Consider the following 21,224-nt stretch of genomic DNA (forward strand, 5'->3'; position numbering starts at 1 on the left):
GGTACTAGTGACCTGGATTGGCCACCCTGAGAACGGGCTACTGGGCTTGATGGACCATTGGTCTGACCCAGTAAGGCTATTTTTATGTACATCATTTATTTGTATTATGTCTTGAAATGATGATTCCATCCTCCATTTGATGCATATGTATGTATATCATTTTTAGCATCTTTAAAGATCATATCAATCAATTTGTGACCGTTTTTATTTTATAGTTTATGCAGGATATAGAAATGTATAATGTTTGTCATGTTTTTAAAGTTTACACCTCATATTATTTATCATTTTATTCATCAGTTATTGTTTTGTAATATTTGATATACATGGTATTTTATAAATTTAATTATGTTGTTTTATTGTTTTATACATATTTATTATTTCTCATATAATTATTTGTTTGGTCTTCTGAGGCAGGCCTTTTTGGGCCCAAACACGATCATGTCGAGTCTTGAAATTTAATAAAAGGCATTGAACACCAGTCTCCTTTGCTATTTGTTCTCCGCTTTCCAAGTTTTGGGAAGTTGGCATCTCCTATTTTCTTGGGTTTTCTGCAAGACCCAGTTCGTAGGTACAGAATCTGTTGGTGTCTAACAGAAAGATTAATGAAGGTAAGAACCTTATTTTCCATCCATTTTAATGATAGCTAAATTTCATTAAACTTTCGATGTTGTAACTGACCTCTCTATTCATATGCCCTCTGCTCTTCATTTACATCTTAACTTTCTTTTATAAAGGGTCTAATATTCAGCAGTCTGATACCCACTTAAAGGTAACTGGATAACATGTTGGAAGCATGGGTAATTCAGTATTATCAGTTAATCGGGACTGGACGTTGCTAATAGCATTAAAAGCCTATGCCCTGTGTATGGGTTGCGTGTCAGGTATAACTGTGTGCTGGAAAAGTTGTTCACACAGGTAAGGGTTTTGTTTGCTTGCTATCCCTGACAGGGTCGATTGATCGACCATGTGAAGAAAAAAGCCACCAATCTGCAGCGAGTTACATACCTGGTGTTTGATGAAGCAGATCGAATGTTTGACATGGGCTTTGGTATGTAGAGGAAGAAGGCCACCTCTTGTCCAGGGCAAAGTGATCTATAAATCTCACGTTTGTCTGTTGTATAGCTTACAGGTTCTATTTCTTCTTTTCTTTTCTTGTGCTTTGTTTTCTTATCAACTTACTTTGATTTTTTTGTACCCTTCCCTATCTGGACCAGTAGTAGGCAAGCAACTGTATATCCAGGCTATCTGAGTCACCATAGTGCCCTGCTGCCAGGTAACTGGACTGGAAAAGTCCTGTTCTTTAGTGCCTTTCCAGATCGGCACAGTTCACTGATGGGTAATAGCTCACCATGACCAGCAGGTGGAGACTGACACAAACTTTTGGCTCTAGTACAAGTGGCTTTGTAGTCCCCCAATACAAACAGTCTGTTGCAGTCTTCCCTGGGTTAGTGTAGGGCTGTTGGAAGTTGTGTAGTGGCCTTCTTGTCCCTTTCCGGTGCCGGAATGAGCTTGCGGGCACCCTTTTAGGGTCTGTCCGACCTTGGGGGTGTCACACTCGATGGGTCGAGTCCCTCCCCCTCATTTCCTCCACCTCCCAAAAATTTATATAGAGGTGCCTCAGCTGTAAGCCTTGCAAGGCATATGGCTTAGAGAGCTAGTGGAGTCTGTTCTGGGGAAAAAAAAAATCCTGAGGCAGTGCCTCAATTGACTCTTATTGAATTTTTATTGTTAACCCTTTCAGGACCAAGGGACATATTTGTCCCATAACTTTAAAATCCTATAAATTTTGATTGGGATAGTCTACAGTTCTAAATTTGATATGTACGGATTCCATATGATACTGCCTTTATGTAAACAAACTGGTTCCGACATTCATTCATTAGCGTCGTTGCCAGATTGACGAGAAGATTCACTTGCCACACTGTCCATAAGCCAGAAGTTTGATTTTTTAAATAAAAATAATGATATTTCACACAAAAAATCAATTTTTTGGCATCTGCAAGCCCTTTTTACCATAAAAATGTCGTCAAAACCACAAAAATTGGCCTACGATCCTTATGGTCCTGAAAGGGTTAACCGGCACGTTTCTGTCGGCTAGGCCACGTATTGCGCAATGAGTACTTTAAAAGGGTAAAAGTGGTCATTGTGCTCCAGACACGAGATCGATGTGGCCAGCCTGTGCTTATGGTGTACCGGTGTCCAGGGATCCCCCTTTGCGAGTGCCTCGCACGCCGGCAGCAGACAATGGGGAAGCCCGGGCTTCCCTTGCTGCCCACACAGGGATTCCCTCAGCTGCCGATGGTCAGGGAAATAAGGTTTCCCTTACCACCGATGCTGCTGGGGATTCCCTTACAGGTGCTGCCAGCTTGCTTGCTTTAGCAGCTGGGGCGGTTCAGGCCTCTCAGCCGCTACAGGGCTTGGGAGAGTTTTTTGGTGAGTTTTATTCCAATTTTGGCGGGAAGCTCCTCCATTTTGTCTGCAGCCTCAGGTGACCTTCCCCTTGTATTGGAGAGATAGGGGCAGGTTTCTGCTGCTGCTTTTGGCCGCCAGGGGTTTTTTCCCCTGATTTTGTTTTAGCCTTGTGCGAGGCTTATCTTCAGGCAGCCGGGGGTCCTGCTTCCGCCCTGGGGATCTCGAGGGGAGAGTTCACTCCGCGTCCACCCCTGTTCAGCCCCCCCTCCTCAGCACCAGTTTCAACCCCGTCCCCTCTTCTTTCATCCAAGCAGCCGAGGGTTTCTTGGGACGATGATATTTTTGTACGGGGAGCAGTTTTTGATTGATGAGTACTTGGGACCCCTTGGTGGACCTCCAGGATCCTCTTGAGGGGGACAGATACCGCTGGCGGAGGTTTTTCAGTTCCACCACCTAGTGAGGATGCATCTGTGGTGTGCATTTTTCAACGGGAAGAGATCCAGGAGCTTATTCTTCAGATTTCCTTGGTGTTGTGCTTCCAGAAAAGGGTTGAGACAGACCAAAATCAGAGGATATTTCCATCCTAGATGTAGACTTTTGAAAGAAGGCTATTCCTAGAACCCAGAACTTAAGCAGGTTGCCTCCATGATGCAGCTAGATGCTACTTGGAGACTCAAGGTGCTATTACTTATTTTCTCCCAAAACACTCCGTCCCAATCTTTTTGTGACTGTGACCCTATAATTATGGCCAATGAAATTATGTGACTCCTCCTCCCCATCTCCAAGCTGCAGAATAATGATGCATCTGTGGAAAGCCCACCAAGATAATGAACCCACATGTAAGTTTTATGATCCCATTTGGGATTCCCAACCCAAAAGTTTTATATATAGAAGCTAATTTTCTTTAATAACCTGAATGGTTTTCATGTTAAATGGGGAGTAGTGGTTTATACATACTTTACCAAAAAAGTATTTCCTTTGTTTTTGTTTTACTTTGATATATTAAAAAAAAAAAATAAAAAATGAAATTACATTCTGTAGTTTACATCTTTCTACATTGTTTTTTTAAATAATTTTGTGCTGCTAAAAAAAGTTCATATTTGTGAATATTCTTTTTTTTTTTTCCCCTCTACCAGAGTGTCAGGTGCGATCAGTTGCAAGCCATGTACAACCAGACAGACAAAGTATGTGCAATCCTTGACATGGTACTCTTTTTGTGTTGGACTGGTATTTGTTTAGAGTTGATTTTCTGCCAGATCACCAATCTTATGCGTTTTTTTTTTTTTTTTTGTTTGTTTGGCCTGCTACAAATAGTCTATTAATTAAAGAAAACCACTACTACACATTTTGGGTGACTTGCGGTCCCATGCTGTGTCCAGTTCTGTGATTCAAGTGCAAAGGCAGAGCTTGTTACCCAATTCACAAGTGAGGCACATCTATAGAAAAGGACAGCACAGTGTCTTGACCGAAAGTTGAGGCATTATGTATTATTAATCATTGTATTAGGAAAAGAAGAGGTATTCAAGAAACAGCCAATGTAGAAACATTTATTTATTTCTTATCTATCATTTATATTCTGCTCAATATTGTCATTCTAAATGGGTTACAGTAAAAACTTACAAATTTCATCAACACAAAAACAGCATAAACAAATCAACCAAGACCAAATTAACCCACTCCTTTCCTATAATCATACAGAGTGAATCATACATAATCCTGCTGCCCTGTACTTCAAAAGTACAGCCAGCAAAATATAAATATCCTGCAAGTTTCAATAATGTCACAAAATATAAATATCCTGCAAGTTTCAATAATGTCACATTTTGTTCAGTGTTGTGGTGTTACAGCTGGTAAGCTTGCTCAAACAGCATTGTCTTCAAATTCATGATTTCTGTCCAGATTTTGTGCCAGTAGAGTCTTGCCTAGTGCAAATCAAGTCCTTGGTAGTCAATCTGTTGTTTTTAGATATCACTTGATGCTGGTTGCATCTGCCTAATTTCTTGCACAATAAAAAGTCAGTTATTTGGCCTTTCAGCCCTTTTGTTCAGTGCCACATTCCGGAAGAAGATTGAAAAGCTGGCCAGGGATATCCTTATCGACCCAATCCGAGTGGTACAGGGAGATATTGGAGAGGTAACCTATGTAACATTTTTCTTAGCAGTTTGGTTCCACCACACCTCCCTTCTGTACATATCTTGTGTTTAATCTTAACTTGGATCCCCAAACCAGGTGTCAAATTGCTGCTGGCTTTATTTTTTATTTATTTATTCCTTAAATCTTTTTGAACATTTAGCATGTTCTGCTTAGAGGTTAGAAGTGATTATCACATGCACATCGTTAGTCTCCGTTGTCCAGTATAGTAATGTGCATTCCATCATGTGCAGCTCTGGCCTCAACAGTTGCTAATTATAGTAGCAACCTGGGCAAAGCAACCCCATTTCCTTTCAGGCTTGAATATTACTAGAAGATCCTTATGGTGGTTTTGATTTTGACCTTCTGTTCTCTCAGGAACACCTCGATATCATGCTTCCTTCAGCTTTGCAATGCTGAGACATGAATTCTCACCAACATCAGTCTGTCATGAACTGTTAAAACAGGTAGAAGTTAAGCAAGGACCAGTGTAGAATAAGCAGCATCTGAATTTCAGTCCTCCTCCCACCCTTGAAACAGTCTGCTAAACTGTACATTTACATGCATTATTAGCAAGGTATTGTACATTCTCTTTTCTTGCTATCTCCTCTGATAGGCAAATGAAGATGTTACACAGGTCGTGGAGATCCTGCCCACGGGCCCTGACAAGTGGTGCTGGTTGACCAATCGACTGGTAGAGTTCCTGTCGAAGGGGAGTGTCCTTCTGTTTGTCACCAAAAAGGCAAATGCAGAAGAACTGGCCAGTAATCTCAAATTGGAAGATCACATTTTGGGCCTGCTACATGGAGATATGGATCAAAATGAAAGGAACAAAGTAATTTCTGAATTCAAGAAGAAGACCATTCCCTTGTTAGTTGCTACTGATGTAGCAGGTAAGGTATCATTACCTAATAACCATGACACCCAAAAGCTTGTATTACTTACAGAAATGTGGGGAAGGGAGTTTATTGAGCTGTAGAATTTTCATTGCCCTTATTGTTTGGTTGCTCTGGATCAGTAGCATGGAATCTTGCTACTCCTTGGGTTTTGGCCAGGTACTAGTGACCTGGATTGGCCACTGTGAGAACGGGCTACTGGGCTTGATGGACCAGTGGTCTGACCCAGTATGGCTATTCTTATGTTCAGTACTAACTAGGCTAATAAAATTCACACCTCCCAGCTGTCATGAAAATGCTCAGCAGTACTACTTTTGCAGTTTTACCTGGAAAACTTCATGTTGATGCTGCTGAGCATTTTCATGACAGCTGGGAGGTGTGAATTTTATTAACCTTCTAATTAGTTAGCCCATGAATAGCTAACTTGGACCATGTTGGGTGTTTAATAAAGGATTATTTGTTCTTGGGACCTTGTGTGTGCTGTTTTGTGGGGTTTTTTTGCATCATTTTTGGTGCAGATCAGAAGAGCCTCTCTGTTGTTCATCCACTATGCTATAATTCATTGGCTGGGGACTCCCCCACATCCAGTTTCCTTGTTATCCAGTCAAAGAAACTAATTAGATTGGATTGGCAGGACCTGCCTTTGGTAAATCCATGTTGGCGGGGATATATATATATCTATATCTTGTATACTTTGTAAAACTTTTCTTTATGCGTGTTACTGTAAAAGTTTTAAGACATAGAAATGACGGCAGAAAAGGGCCACGGCCCATCCAGTCTGCCCACACCAAGACCCATCCCCTATCTACCTCCATGAAGAGATCCGACATGCCAATCCCACCTTTTCTTAAAATCAGGCACACTGCTGGCCTCAATTACCTGTTGTGGAAGACTTTTCCAGCGATCAACCACCCTTTCGGTGAAGAAGTATTTTCTGGTATCACCATGAAATTTGCCACCCTTGATTTTCCACGGATGCCCTCTTGTCGCCGTGGGTCCTTTAAGAAAAAAGAGATCTTCTTCCACCTCGATACGGCTCGTGACATATTTGAACGTCTCGATCATGTCTCCCCTCTCTCTGCGTTCTTCGTTTGAGTATAGCTGCAACTTATCCAGCTGTTCCTCATACGGGAGATCCTTGAGTCCTGAAACCATTCTGGTGCTAGCTGAACATTGGAAGACCAGAGTGACATGTCATTGGTCATTTTAAAGTATATAAACAACTATGATGCCCTTTTTCAAGTGGAAACCTCGTCTCATGGCTGATATGGCTCCCAAATGGACTTTATTTGAAAGTATCAAAGTTCCAAAGGTACACTAAAATCATCCACATAAAATAATTCCATCCACATAAAAGTAAATCATCCACATAAGAGCCTTAAAGGACCTAGTCCGCTAGGGATACAGGACCCAACACGGTCCGCGTTTCGACAAAAAGTCTTCTTCAGGGGTCCCTGGGGGTCCTATAAAGGTGAATACGTGGGAAACAATTGTGTGGTGAACCGGAAATGCAAGCTTCCGGTTCACCACACAATTGGTTCCCACGTACTCACCTTTATAGGACCCCCAGGGACCCCTGATGAAGACTTTTTGTTGAAACGCGGACCGTGTTGGGTCCTGTATCCCTAGCGGACTAGGTCCTTTAAGGCTCTTATGTGGATGATTTTAGTGTACCTTTGGAACTTTGATACTTTCAAATAAAGTCCATTTGGGAACATCGTCACTCCACAGAGTTTTTTTGGTTTTCTCTGGATTTTCTTCTTTGTGGATATTTTGGGGTCAATTCCTTTTGTTTTTTGATATGGCTCCCACACACAGACTGCTTATGGGCATGGAACGCATATAATTAATTGGCATTTTAATTCAAATTTTTTCACCTCAAATTTAATTTGATATAAAATGAATAAATATTATTTTAATGAAAGTACATCTATGTGTGTATATTAATTGGCATAAGTTATCCTATGTTGGGACGCGGCACAGCGCAAGCATGCTCATTACTCAGAGAAATATCCTGTCTCCTCTCCTCTCAGACTTAAGATTTCTTTTTATAGCAGAAGCACAAGTTTCTTAAAGGAAGACGTGGTTTTACAATTACATTTTTCAACTAAATGCTCACAGCACAAGAGTTGAGTAAGCAGAAGCAACAGATTTTCACATATCCACCTACTGATTACAACTGAGGCCCAAGTAAACTTTTCTGGTGGTATTTGGTTTATTTGAAAAGGGTTTTCTGCTGTCTCATTCATTTTTTTTTTTTTTTAATTATTATTATTATTTTTTTTAGAAAGACCATTGGCCTCTTTTATCAAACGCGGCTCTGTGTGCTAAAAACTGCTAGCGCAGTTTGATAGAAGAGGCTATATGTCTTGGAGTAAATGAGAAGTCAAAAAGGGGAAATAGTATTACTGATTCAATTTCTCTGTGTTAATTACAGCTCGTGGTTTGGATATTCCTTCCATCAAGACTGTGATCAATTATGACGTAGCCCGTGACATAGACACTCATACTCACAGAATTGGCCGTACTGGCAGAGCTGGGGAGAAGGGTATTGCGTACACCCTCCTGACCCCAAAAGATGTCAACTTTGCTGGGGACCTGGTCAGAAATCTTGAAGGTGCCAACCAGTATGTTTCCAAAGAGCTTATGGACCTAGCAATGCAGGTATGAGGTTAAATGGAAACTAATGCTCTTTCTTGAGAAAAGGAATAACATTATGAAATTTAGAGACACCATTTAATCAATTTTGCTACATTATTTTGAATTAAAGGTAATGAATTTGGTACTGGGGAGCTCCTAACAAAATTTACAAAATCAATGCATGATAAAATCAAGGAATAAATCAGAAGGCAGAGAGGCGGTGGCAAGAAAAAAAAACGTGCTTAATGAATCTGTGTCAAGGAATAATAGGATTTCTTATCTACACTTCTCCCTCCAAATTCACAGGTTTAGGACTAGCAACTTCAGTTATTCATGAATTTCTAAACCCTGACCCATCCCCACCTCCCAGACATCTCCACACCTTACCTGGTGGTCTAGCGGTGAAGCGGAGCAGGAGTGATCTTCATACATTCCTGCCCATACAGAGCCTTCAACAAAAATGGCTGTTGTGAGTTCCCATGGTCTCATGAGTCTACAGTGGGAACCCACAGTGGCCATTTTTGTTTACAGATCTGCATGGGACAAGAGCGTAGGAAGATCGCTCCTGACCCGCTTCACCACTAGACCACCGGTTAAGATGTGAAGAGGTCCAGGGTGGGGGTGGGTCAGAGTCGGCCCTAAAGTTATCACAATTTTTCCATATTTGCGGGCACAGTTTGTCCTTAACAGGTGGCACTGCACCTTGTTGGCTTGGAGAACTATAATTTTCTGTGTTTGTATTTCACAGAATGCCTGGTTTCGGAAATCCCGTTTTAAAGGTGGGAAAGGCAAGAAGCTGAATGTTGGTGGTGGTGGACTGGGCTATCGAGAGCGCCCAGGACTTGGTGCTGATATTTCTACTGTGAGTAAAAGGATGGAGCTCTCACATTTTTCAGTGATAGTTCAAGGCAAGTTCATTCAGTTACAGGAAATACTTCCATGTCCCTAGAGAACATAACATAACATAAGAACTGCCATCTCCGGATCAGACCCATGGTCCATCGAGTCCGGCGATCCGCACACGCGGAGGCCCTATCAGGTATATACCTGATGTAGTTTTAGTCACCCATAACCCTCTATGTCTCTCGTAAGGAGATGTGCATCTAATTTGCCTTTGAATCCTAGCACAGTGGATTCCTTAATAACCTCCTTTGGGAGAGCATTCCAGGCGTCCACCAAGTTTTTATACTTGAGACAATGCGGTCAGATGTAGACTGAACAGTATTTTGCGAACTGTAAGCAATAAAGTGATGCTACATCTGTGGTCTACTGAGAAGCTAAATAGAGGGGTGTCGCTATTCATTTATTGTTTTTGATATCCTGCATTTTCTATTTGTGATACACAAAGCAGATTCCAGAAAACGGCAAATATATACCATCTAATCATATATTATAGTTAAAATGAACAGATACAGACAGCACTGGGAGCTTATTGCACAACAGAACAAAACAATTTGGACATACATAAAATAAAAGGAAGAAGGGGTAGAAGTACAATCTTAAAAGAAAAGAGCATAAAAGGGGAAAAAGAAACGCATCCTCCAGTTGTCCTTAGAAGGCCATTTATGTTCCCAATGCATCGTTAAACAAGAAGGTTTTTCTTTAGGACTTAAAATTGATTAAGGTAGTTTCTTCTCTTAAATAGAGAAGGGGTGATAACCGAAAAGATGTTAAGAACGCATATTCTTGTACAATAAACTCTGGAATCTCCTCTAGCTTTGAGCTGTAGGTACTCGAAATTCAAAAACAAACCTGTAGTCCCTCCCTAGGTGTCCACATCCAGTCTGAATCTGCAGCTTTGACTGCTGCTCTTGTCTCTTTTGCTCATGATTCATTTTACATTTCTAGTTCATTTAATTTGTCTTTTGGCACGGGTTTTGCCTTTGTGCTGTGGATACTCCCTTCAGGGATATCTTTTGGCGAGAGATCAAAAACTTTTATATTTATGTTGTCTGCTTCTGGGGGGGTGGCCTGTTAGCATACTTGCAGTAAGTCCCTCAGACTGCCTACAGGTCAAGATTATGTCTCCGGGTTCTGGAGCCACCTCACCCTAGGTTTGTCTGCAAAAGGGTAGAGCGCTGGCTGCGCGGTTCCATGGTGGTATGCCGGGATCAGAACTGGACCGTGTGTCTTCCCTAATTTTCCTGTGAGGTCCTGGGAGTCCCTGTCTGGGGTGACTGGAAAGGTGAGGTGGTCAGAAGATCTGAAATCCAGTTTTTATCAGCTGAGCTATGATTCTGGACTGGTCTCCTTATCTCAAGAAAGATATAGTGGCACTAGAAAAGGTTCAAAGAAGAGCGACTAAGATGATAAAGGGGATGGAACTCCTCTCATATGAGGAAAGACTAAAATGGTTAAGGCTCTTCAGCTTGGAAAAAAGCTGCATTCACTACAGATGTTGAGAGTTTCTGCATAGCAGCCATTTTGAAAAATGTGTTGAAAGGCTCTGACCTCGACTTTTTTCCTTCTTTACCCCTTACACCCAGGAACGCAATAACAACAACAACAACATCATGAGTAACTATGAGGCATACAAACCATCTTCAGGAGCTATGGGAGACAGACTCTCTGCGATGAAAGCTGCCTTTCAGGTGGGTGCCAACAGTTGCCTTACATCAGAACAGCATCTCCATTCATTATTTAGATAAGGGAAGAGAGGATGCTGGATCTTCATGGCAGGGATACAGTCCCCTCTTTCACATATACTTCTTCCCCCTTCTGCTCTGTTTTTATACAACAATAAAACTTCTCCCAATAGAACTTGAGCAATCAATCCAAATTCCTATTCCCAAAGAATAGAGAGAAACTGTCCCTCATAGACGGGAGTTTCCAATATTTCATAAGAACATAAGAAGTTGCCTCCGCTGGGTCAGACCAGAGGTCCATCGCGCCCAGCAGTCCGCACCTGCGTCGGCCCATCAGGTCCATGACCTGTCAAGTGGTCCCTGACTCACCCTGTAACCTATCACTACTTCTATCCGTACCCCTCAATCCCTGTATCTTTCAGGAATTTATCCAAACCTTCTTTGAGTCCCCGCAGTGTGTTCTGCCCAATCACAACCTCTGGGAGTGTGTTCCATGTGTCCACTACTCTCTGAGTGAAGAAGAACTTCCTGGCATTGATTCTAAACCTGTCCCCTTTCAGTTTCTCTGAGTGCCCCCTAGTACTTGTTCCCCACAGCCTGTGACAATTGCTCATACCGCATACAACTATGCGGTTTCCATATCACATATATAAAATCTTGTTTCCCTACGATTATCGCGTTTAACATAGACATGTCTAAACAACATCATTAATCGTCCCTGTTATAAACAGGGATAGAGCGCAAATTCAACCAATTCATAAATACAAGCAAGCTTTAAATCATGCATTGCTGTCAAAAAATTCTATACCTTAGCATAAGAAGGCATTGGCAAATAATTGAGTTTTCAGCATTTTCTTAAAATTCATCCTCTCCACAAAAAACCGCAGGATACCGGGCAAGGCATTCCATAGTTCTACGCCAGCCACAGATATCATTGATGTTCCGATCCTAGCATGCATAGTCAACATCTGGACCTTAGCACATCTTTTGAACCTCAGGGCTGTGCCAACATCTTTAGAAGTAATTTAGGCATTCTAAAGTCTATCTACACTGACATCACCAAGATCAGATATTATTTATTTATATTCCACTTATATCCTAAGTGGTTTACATTCAGGTACTTTATCATATTTCCCTATCTGTCCCAGAGGGCTCAAACTCTATCTAGTGTACCTGGGGCAATGAGGGGATTAAGTGACTTGCCCAGGGTCACAAGGAGCAGCAAGGGATTTGAACCCACAGCCTCAGGGTGCTGAGGCTGTAGCTCTAAACCCTGCATCACACACTCCATAATCTCCCATAGGGCTTTGCTGACATTGGTTAGGCCAACAGAAAATGCTGACAGCTATCTGGCAATTTGCTTTTGAGATATTTAATAAATAGTGTTTAAAAAAAAAAGTGTGGAAACTTTTTGAAGATCCCTTGTATTTTCAGTTTTTTAATATATCAAATAAAACTAATAATGATTCAGATTTAAATTCCCAATGAAGTGGGTGTGTAGGGTACAGTGGTTAGAGCTACAGCCTTGGCACCCTGAGGTTCTGGGATCGAATCCCGCATTGCTACTTGTGATCCTGGGCAAGTTACTTAATCCCCATTACCACAGGTACATTAGAGTGGGAACCCGCTGGGAAAGTTAGAGAAAAATGCTTGAGTACCTGAATAATTTGTAATCCGTATAGAATTGTAGGATATGTGGAATATAATTTTTTTTTTTTAAAGTTCTTGTATGTATGTTCTCTAACATTTAAAGTCACTATGGATGATAATTGTCATGATACATTGGTTATATTCGTAGTGGTCCATTTGTCAGTATCTTACCCCATATAATCTTTAGAGTATCAGAATCAACTGAAACTTGTATTTAATCAGCATTACGAAGGTGAATTTAAGCTTGTCTTTCTGTGATAGAAACTTAGGCCCGAATTCTCTAACCGGTGCCGTTGGCCGCCGATCGCATGTCAATCATATGACGATGCCAGTTAGAGAATCATGCCTCCGGCAAAGGTAGACACCAGACACCTTTAACTGTTAAAAGAAATATTTATAAACTATAAAGTTTTACCTCATTAAAGAAATGACAATTTTGCATAAGACTTTACCGTATTTTTCGCTCCATAAGACGCACCCAAGAATTAGAGGAGGAAAACAAGAAAAAAACATTCTGAACCAAATTCTGCCTGCCAGGCTCTGCACCCAACCCCATACCCCTTGCCAGGCTCTGCACCCTGTCCCCCCTCTAGTGGTCTAGTGCCAGGACAGGGCAGGCAGGCCTAATGGCAGACAGGCAGGCCTAGAAGTCTAGTGGCAGGCAGGCAGGGCCCCCACCCCCCGACAGGGCCCCCCCAACCTGAGGCAAGCAGGCAGGCAGGATCCCCCCCTTACCTTAACTCCTCCAGCATTCCAGAACTGTAGGGCAGGAGCTTTCAGCCTCCTGCCCTGCCATCCAAATTTCTCCCCAGGCAGAGTCGGAGCGGCAAGAAGGCAGGTATGAGTTTTTTGCTTCCTACTTTGCCGCTCCGTGAATGGCGGTCCAGTGCTGTAGGGCAGAGGAGAAGCTTCCGCCCACATACGCATGTGACTGCACGAACACTCTGGCGGCTTTTAACAAGTCTGAAACCTTAAAACGCGCCGAGAAGGTAAGGGGGAGGGAGATGCACGGACCGCGCAAGGGGTGCCGAAGGGCAGTGAGGTGGCGAGAGGGAAGGGTGGATGCTGCGGGGACGGGGACGGGGTGGTTAAGGGGGGACAGATTTTTTTCCCCGTGCCATACTCTAATTCCCACTGAACTCCCCAAAGAGTTGCATTGTATTCAAAACTGCATTAAGGGACTGACATGACAGCAGCAGGCAGGAAATTGCAAGCATGTGTAGTAAGGCAGCTTTCAAAGCTTTTAGTTTTGCCAGATTGGAATAGCTTCCCATACAGGCTCGTTTCAACTTTATTAAGTATTTGATAACCTGCTTATGTCTAGGTGGTTTCTACAAGAATAAAAATTGTTACAAACATAGTGGGGGAGGGGGAAAATCATATTAGGACATATAATCAGACTGCTGTCTGTGGAGAACATTTGCTTTGTTTAACCTTAATATAGGGGTGGGGAAAGCACCTTGTAGTTAATGTTCATTAACAATTAAGTACTGTGCTCGAGTGCCTCCAATAGCTGCCATAGAGAGTATTTACATAGTATATCTTAACCTTAGCTGTTAATTCGCATTGAGTGCAAAACTTTAACCTGGTCAGTAGCGTATATACATGAATATAAACCAATCCATATAAACTGAGGTACCCTTTTTTTCCTCTGAAAAGGAGGAAAAAAGGTTGACTTGAATATAAACCCGGGGAGTGGGGGGGGGGTGTTAATATTCAAGTATAATATTCACTGCCCTGTCCTGCCAGGCTCAACACCCAGCCTTCCCTCCCTACCCTGCTAGTTTCTGCACCCTCTTCCCCCTCCCTCCCTTACTCCCTCGCCTGCCTTGTGCACCACTCTGCCACCAGGATTAAAAAAAAGTACCGGAGGGGGGGAATCCACGTTAACTATGACCTATATTTAGTAATGGTCAATGCTGCCATCTCCTTTGTACTGGTACTGATTTCTGTGCTGACTGAAGGCACTGCTGCCACCACTTCTTGGCTGCCTTTAAATAATTGGGAAGGAGAGTAGAAGTCTGCTATTTTATTTTTAACATCATCTGGGATAATGTGAAATTTTAAGTGTTCAAATGGGGTTATACTGAATCAAAGTTTTACCTATTAGGCAGCCTTAAGAGATGTCCATTATGCATGTTCAGGACTTTCTGATTTGGTACAGCATTGATGTAGCATGTCATTTTATTTTCCCGAGACAGTCACAATACAAGACCCACTTTGTTGCTGCCAGCACTACCAACCAGAAGACAGGAAGTTCTGCTGGTAATGCGAGCGGGTGGACCAGTGCAGGTAGCTTGAACTCCATACCGACCAGTTCATCCAGCGCAAATTCCAGCGACCCAGCTGCTTTAGCTGCCAAGGGAATACCAGGATTTGTCAACATGGGAACCCTAAGCAGTGTTCCTGCAGGATACCCTTGTGTCAGTATTCCAAGTCTCACTAGCCCAAGCCCCACAGGAAATGCACGAGAAACTGGCAGCGGAGGCCGGGAAAGTGGCAGCACTAGTGGAAGTAGTCGTGATAGATACAGCGATAGTCGAAGCAGCAGCAGCAGCAGCCGCCACAATGACGGCCAGCGTCATGGGGATGGTGGCAGCAGCCGCCACAATGACGGCCAGCGTCATGGGGATGGTGGCAGCAGTCGTCACAATGACAACCAGCGTCATGGAGATGGTGGCCGTCATGGCGACAGTTATCGACATGGAGATGGCAGCAGCCGACATGGAGAAGGCCATCGCCATAGTGAAAGCCGTCATTCCAGCAGCAGCAGTCGACATGGGGATAACCGAAGCAACAATGACAGCAGAAATGGAGAAAGCAGAAAAGAGAGTGGGAGCAGCCGGGACAGCAAGGGGGATGGTTTTGTGGTGCCTGAGCCACCAAAACGTAAGAAAAGCCGATGGGACAGTTAAAATTGGATCTCAACAGTGGAAGCCTTTGGTATTTGTGAAGGTGTGGGTGTGCTTTCCTTGGCCCATTACAGTTGGTGGTTATTCTGTCATCAACAATTGGAGATTCAAATAAGATAAGTGTATCTTTTCTCGTTTGTTTGGGAAGATCAGTGGACACACTATGTTAGCTGCCGTTGTGTTTCATAATGCATTTTGTCCAAGTAAACCTTTACCTAAAGCTTTCATTGAAAGTCGACATCCGCTTTCTGTTTCTAGAGTTGTGTTATATAAAAAATAAGCATCTTACAGAATCATCTTGTAAGAGAATAATAGCTGTAACTGTCACTGACACATCATATTACTCAATGTACTATATACAAGGCCAATGTCTGAGAGAAGGGAATTTAGGAGACACTGTGGCTAGTTTATATTTGGGTAACTAATCCTTCTAGACATGTTTGTATAACTTACCGCTAAGTTGTCCTGTGTGGCACAACATGAGTCCATTCCTCTTCTTTTCTCTATTTCAGTTGTTATCAATTGAGTTACTGGTCCTAGAACATTTGGCCAGAAACCTTCTGGGTCCATAGTTTGAGTTATATAATTACAAATATCAATGTTTTAAAGTATGAGATTGTTCCTCTACAACAGTTACAGAAGTTGAGATAATTATCGAAGAGTCGGGCATCTGGGTTCTTTCATATCACCCATGGCCTAAGAGTGAAAGGCTGCTTGAATATTGTTTCATTAGTCTTCAGGTGTTGCCAGAAAAAGCAATGTCGGAAGATGTTCCAGTATCAGACAGTCTGAAGAAACAAAGATTTGAGTTGAAAGCTGTCACCAGCTTCATTGATTAAGATTCCCCCTTTTACAATTTTAACCTTAAGGCCAACCCAACTATTTTAGCTACAGACAGCAGCTTCCTCTCGAATCTGGTACACCTGTATCCAGAATATGCCTGTTCTTTAGTGGCTGTGATCCCCAAATTATGAAAGCTGACTCCCTAGAAAGTAACCAAGACCGGACCTGGCACTGAGCTATCACATGTAGGACAAGTTTATTTAAATTATCCATTTCAAGGTATTTATGAGTTTCTGAGGTTTGTCTTTATTTTCAGCACATTGTATATTTTGGATAATTTACATGCCAAGGTTCAATGAAAGCAGTCTTCCTGTAAAACAGAGCATAGATTAATGTATCCACAATAGAGCCTTTGAAAACAGGATAGGATATAGGTTGTTTTTAGAGGGGTTAATTGAGAACTGTTGGATGAATGCCAGCATTCACTTTGGTGTTTGTGCAGCTTTATTTTCTTTATGGGGAAATAAGATCAAACAAGCTTGTCCTGGGAACTGATGAGCAGGTAACCAAATGGAAACTATTTTCAGGAGTTATTAATGTGTACAGTATTGTGTGGCACAATTTATAATATCCAGCAGGTTTTGAAAGCTGCTGTTTAGCATTGAACTGCACAGATATCTATGAAAAAAATTGTCCATTTGTTGAACCAGTGAAGGGTGCACTTGTAAATGATGTCGACAGAGAAGAGTTGTGAATGTAGGGAGAGGAATTTCTAGAGTTTCATGCATGGAAATTATACAGTGAGTCACCGCTACTGCTCTCTCGCCCCTCACCAACAAAAAAGTTAATACAGTACTAAAAACATTTTTATGGCATTTTTGTTTTCTTTTTCTTTAATCCTTGTATTAAATGTCTTAGCGATTTTTATTTTCACTTTGATTTTGTTGTGCTGTTAGCAACTGGTCAGGTTGTGTTGAATTTCAAAAAAGGAAACAAAATCCAAAAGATGTGTCAGCTTTTTTGTAGCATTGTTCAATTTTCTTTATCCAAGTGTGTTACTCTTCCTGCTGGCTGAAGTAAATATTTTATAACAGAGCATGTCTACCTGTTTTGCTTCATTTTCTCTTCTTAGGGAATTGATTGTGTCCACAGCAGATTTTCTCTCTCATTCCGTTAATATATTTATTTATTTAGATTTCTAGCCCGTCCTCCCCAGGATATCAGAATGGGTTACAGCGATACATTCACAATGTTTTCAAGACAGATAAATTAGGATACAGTACATACACATTATTTGGCATAGGGTACATTTATGTTATATTGGCATAGGATAGGATATATTCACATACTAGGGAATTTGGTGTGGGGTATAGTGACATCATCTTGGTATGTCGGCAGCATAGCGTACTATGCTCAACGAGTACCCAGGTTCCTGCCCCTCCCAAAAAAGTGTGTTTGGGTTTTGTTTTCTTTATTTACCAGTTCTCTCAGTCCTGTTTTTACCACTGACTAGATCATGTCTGCCTTTTGATTGTTAGTCTCATACAAAACCCAGTACTCAGGCCCTCCTACACTCCCACTCCAACCACCGTTATTGTAGATTGGGGCCATGTGTACTGAGAATTTCCTTCATAAATAGGGAGGGCAGTTTTCAGAAACATTTGAGGGGGGGTGGAATAGCAAGGTAGAGTAAAAGGTGTCCTTTTACTGTACCTTGATTTACCATGAGAGTCAGCAACTTGCGGTATCTCAGTACAACAAGCTTCTGACTCCTGTAGTAAATCAATAACTCTACTATCCCCCTTGTGAGTGGCATTTATTCCAATGGCTTCAAAGTCATGGCCCAATGTACCTGGTGGTCCAAGGGCAAGACCTGTTAGTGCTGCCTCCAAAATGACACCTCTAGCGATAGTCTCTTAACTGCTACCACTAAATGTTATGCCTCCTTATACAGAAACCTGACCTGTAATGGTGGTAGCTCTAGGGATGCCATTTTGGCAGAATAGGGCTCTTAGGTCCTAAATGAAGAATGGGGGACCTTTGGGGGTTGGATGGATAGGAGTTCGATTAGATATATGGAACCATGGTTCCTTTCAGCTCTGACTTGGGAGCATCAGGTTGTGCTTTTGAGACCTGATACTTTATGCTGGGGTTATTTTAATGTGACTTCTGATGTGCATCCAATGTTCTCGGTAAGTTGCATAGTGGTTTTTACATAGAAATGAGCTGCTTTACATGAATTTCCATCTTGTGGTGCCCTAAATATTGCTGGCTTAGAATAAAGACCTTTACATCACATTAAGGGGCAATTAGTGTGACTTAAGACCCTAAAATAGCTTGAAAACAATGAAGTTATCCAGCTAGATTCCAATATGAATACTGTGTTTTTCCGAGCCTTGGCTTGCTCAATATGCACACTTTGACAAGTGTGTTTAGCTCAGGGACTTGAACAGCATGTGCATCATTTTCCTTGTGGTGTGCCCTCCTGTATAAATACCACACTGCCTGGGCTATTGAAGATATTTCCCAATATGGGAGAAAAGCTTTAGTGCATCTGGCTTTTGGTGACACAGGAACTTTTTTTGAGACTGATTTTGACTACTGCAGTCTGGTCAGGTCATTGCAGTAGCAGCAATTGACCTTCCTCCCCAGAGTGCCCAAGCACCACCAGACAGGAAACTCAAATCTTATTTGTTCTGTGCCAATGCAGAAACTGTCAAATATACATCATTCTAGTATGAGTACTGCTGAACATTTTCCCTGACAACAAAACCAAAGGCAAATACTGCATCTTAAGAAAGAAAATGTGTTCATGGAAGCTTATAGATAGCAGATATTGCATTGGTCCTACAGAAGGTTAGTACAATCTGCAAAGACTTCAGGAGCAACACAGCTACTGAATGTCAATGCTCCATAGACCGAAAAATGTGCACTCATTCACGCTGATATCACATGTCATGAATAACCCAGTCTGCCGAATCGGGTAGAATATTAATGTCAAGACCTGTCCTCTCCTCCGTTCTTTTTATACTGAGGTAAGAATGTGAGACAACTTGCACCACACTACAAAAACCTCTAGCAGAAGGCTGCTGTGTGCTTTTCTTGCACCTTTTGAAATTCCTCACCCTTTTGGGATCACAAATGCAGTCTCTGTGTGTTTCACTGATAAATGGAGTCAGTCCTAAGATGTCTAAAAATATGACATCACAGTGAAGTGTTAGATCCAGAGCTCAGTTGTCATCTCTTCCCTATTTTTTTTCATGGAAACAAAGGTAAGTCAGTGTACTTTTTATTGAGGACTACCCCAAAAAGTTGTCTCAAGATGCTACTCAAAGTCCAACCTTTTCATTCTATTGTAACACAAAGTCCAGTTGAGCAAATAGCTTAAAACAATCGGTTACACGTCTGCACTCATGAAAGTTAGCATACTGCTTGAAGTTCTTAGTGTATTCATTCTTGCAGTTGCTCCTGTTTTTGAAGAATAGCAGGAACTAAAGCCATCTTTGGGGCCAGCTTTCTCCATATAAGCCAAATTTAGTGTTGAGGCCAACCATGCAGAAGGTCCTCGGTTTCAGCCCTGATTTGGCTGGAGATGCTGCAGAGGATAAGGTTCACTGTTCTCAGAGGGACAGGTATCATCCTTCAGGGTGATGTTTGAAAAGAGCCCTGCTGAGTGCTTAATAGCTTCTGACCAAGGACACTTAAGGCAGGAGAATCATAAAATATGGATGAAATTTCTAGGTAGTTGCAAACAAAGGTTCATAGCACTAACCCAAACAGTGGTTCTGAATGAGCTCAAAGTGTAAAAGCAGGAGCAACAAATAGGTAAGTTAAGTTAAAAAAAAAAAAGCAAGGTTAATATTTCTTGCTTCCCAAGGCCAAATGCATCCCTTCTGACAAAGGGTCTTTTTTGAGAGATAACTCTAGACCTTATCCTGTACCTAAATATTTGTTTTATTTACTTAGTACATAGAAACATGACGGCAGATAAAGGCCAAATGACCCATCTAGTCTGCCCATCCGCAGTAACCATTATCTCTTTCTCTCTCTCTCTCAGAGATCCCACGTGCCTATCCCAGGCCCTCATAGAAATTTAGAATTTAATATATTATTACCCTTATTTCCAAAGAAAAGCAAATTGGTTTTCAATCTCGGGGAGGGGGAATATAACTCCAAGAATAAAGCAAAACATAGTAATATTTATTTTGAGTATACCTCTTTTAACTGAACAAAACCAGAGCAAAGCAGGTTTCTTTAGTATCCCTCTGCCAGCAGGTGGAGACAAAACACACTGAATTCCCCCTTAAGATTAGTCTGTTCTCAATCTCCAGCAGGTGGATGCGGTAAGCCTGACAGTCCTGTTAGGCCTTTAGATAGACATTTTTGGAGGGGATAGGTGGCCTTTTTCTTGTCTGGATAGAGGCTGGGGCGGGAGGGGTCTCTTTTTTTTTTTTTTTTTCTAAAGGGGTGTCACCTAGTCATTCCCCCACCTTCCCTCTTTGGTAGCAGTGCCTCAGCTGTATGCCTTGCATGAGGGCACTGACTACAGCTTTGAGAATCAGTAGGGTCTACTACTTAAAAAAATAGAGCCTTTCAAAGTCTTAGTGCCAGTATGAAGGGAAGTTTTAATTCATAATTTTATTTCCCTGGTTGCCGGTTTTTGTGAATTGGATCTGCCAAGCAGTTCACAATGAGCACTACTTGACTGAAGAAGTGCTCAGTGTGCTCCTGCCGAGACCAACACCTATTTCGGCGAGTCAGAAACAGATCTTTCTGGCCTGTTCCTCAGAGCATGATTCCCTTCCAGCCTTGGATGTTTTCCCCAGATTTTTTTGCTTGCTATGGACAAGGCGTACTGCATGCACTTGGCTGGTGTCCCCACACATTCATTGGTCATCTCAGCTGTGCCTGGGAGGGTTGATTTCTTCAGCACCAGTGCTGCTTTCTCGCTTCCCTCCCCCCACCTAAGCAGCAGCATCTCTTTTGGCAGGACAAGTGTTTCCTGGCAGATAATCTGTCTCCAGATGAGGACCTGGGTCTCTCAGGTGACCTGCAGGACCCTTTGGGGAAGGTGAATGATGCGGGAGGCTGAGTATCAGAGTTGCTCGTGGAGAAGACTCTTCAGTGGTGCTTATTTTTCATAGAGAAGAGCTGCAGGAGCTCATCAGGTGTCATCAGGGATGATTCCCAAGAGGCCTCTTCCACATGGGATTCGG

General features: G+C 42.1%; 1 protein-coding gene across 2 annotated transcripts in view; it reads left to right on the top strand.

Annotated features, from left to right (window-relative positions):
• Positions 1-17,103, top strand: part of DDX42 (DEAD-box helicase 42) — a 75,376-nt gene extending 58,273 nt beyond the window's left edge. For both annotated transcript variants that reach the window (XM_033918155.1, XM_033918156.1), the window contains 8 exons: positions 949-1,048; positions 3,549-3,596; positions 4,448-4,545; positions 5,159-5,435; positions 7,876-8,102; positions 8,827-8,940; positions 10,565-10,669; positions 14,515-17,103. In XM_033918155.1, coding sequence (XP_033774046.1) covers positions 949-1,048; positions 3,549-3,596; positions 4,448-4,545; positions 5,159-5,435; positions 7,876-8,102; positions 8,827-8,940; positions 10,565-10,669; positions 14,515-15,228 — 1,683 coding nt within the window. In that variant the 3' untranslated portion in view covers positions 15,229-17,103. The remainder of the gene's footprint in view (positions 1-948; positions 1,049-3,548; positions 3,597-4,447; positions 4,546-5,158; positions 5,436-7,875; positions 8,103-8,826; positions 8,941-10,564; positions 10,670-14,514) is intronic.
• Positions 17,104-21,224: the final 4,121 nt, after the last annotated feature.

The sequence above is a fragment of the Geotrypetes seraphini genome, chromosome 13 (genome assembly GCF_902459505.1).
Source record: "Geotrypetes seraphini chromosome 13, aGeoSer1.1, whole genome shotgun sequence".
Lineage (NCBI taxonomy): Eukaryota > Metazoa > Chordata > Amphibia > Gymnophiona > Dermophiidae > Geotrypetes > Geotrypetes seraphini.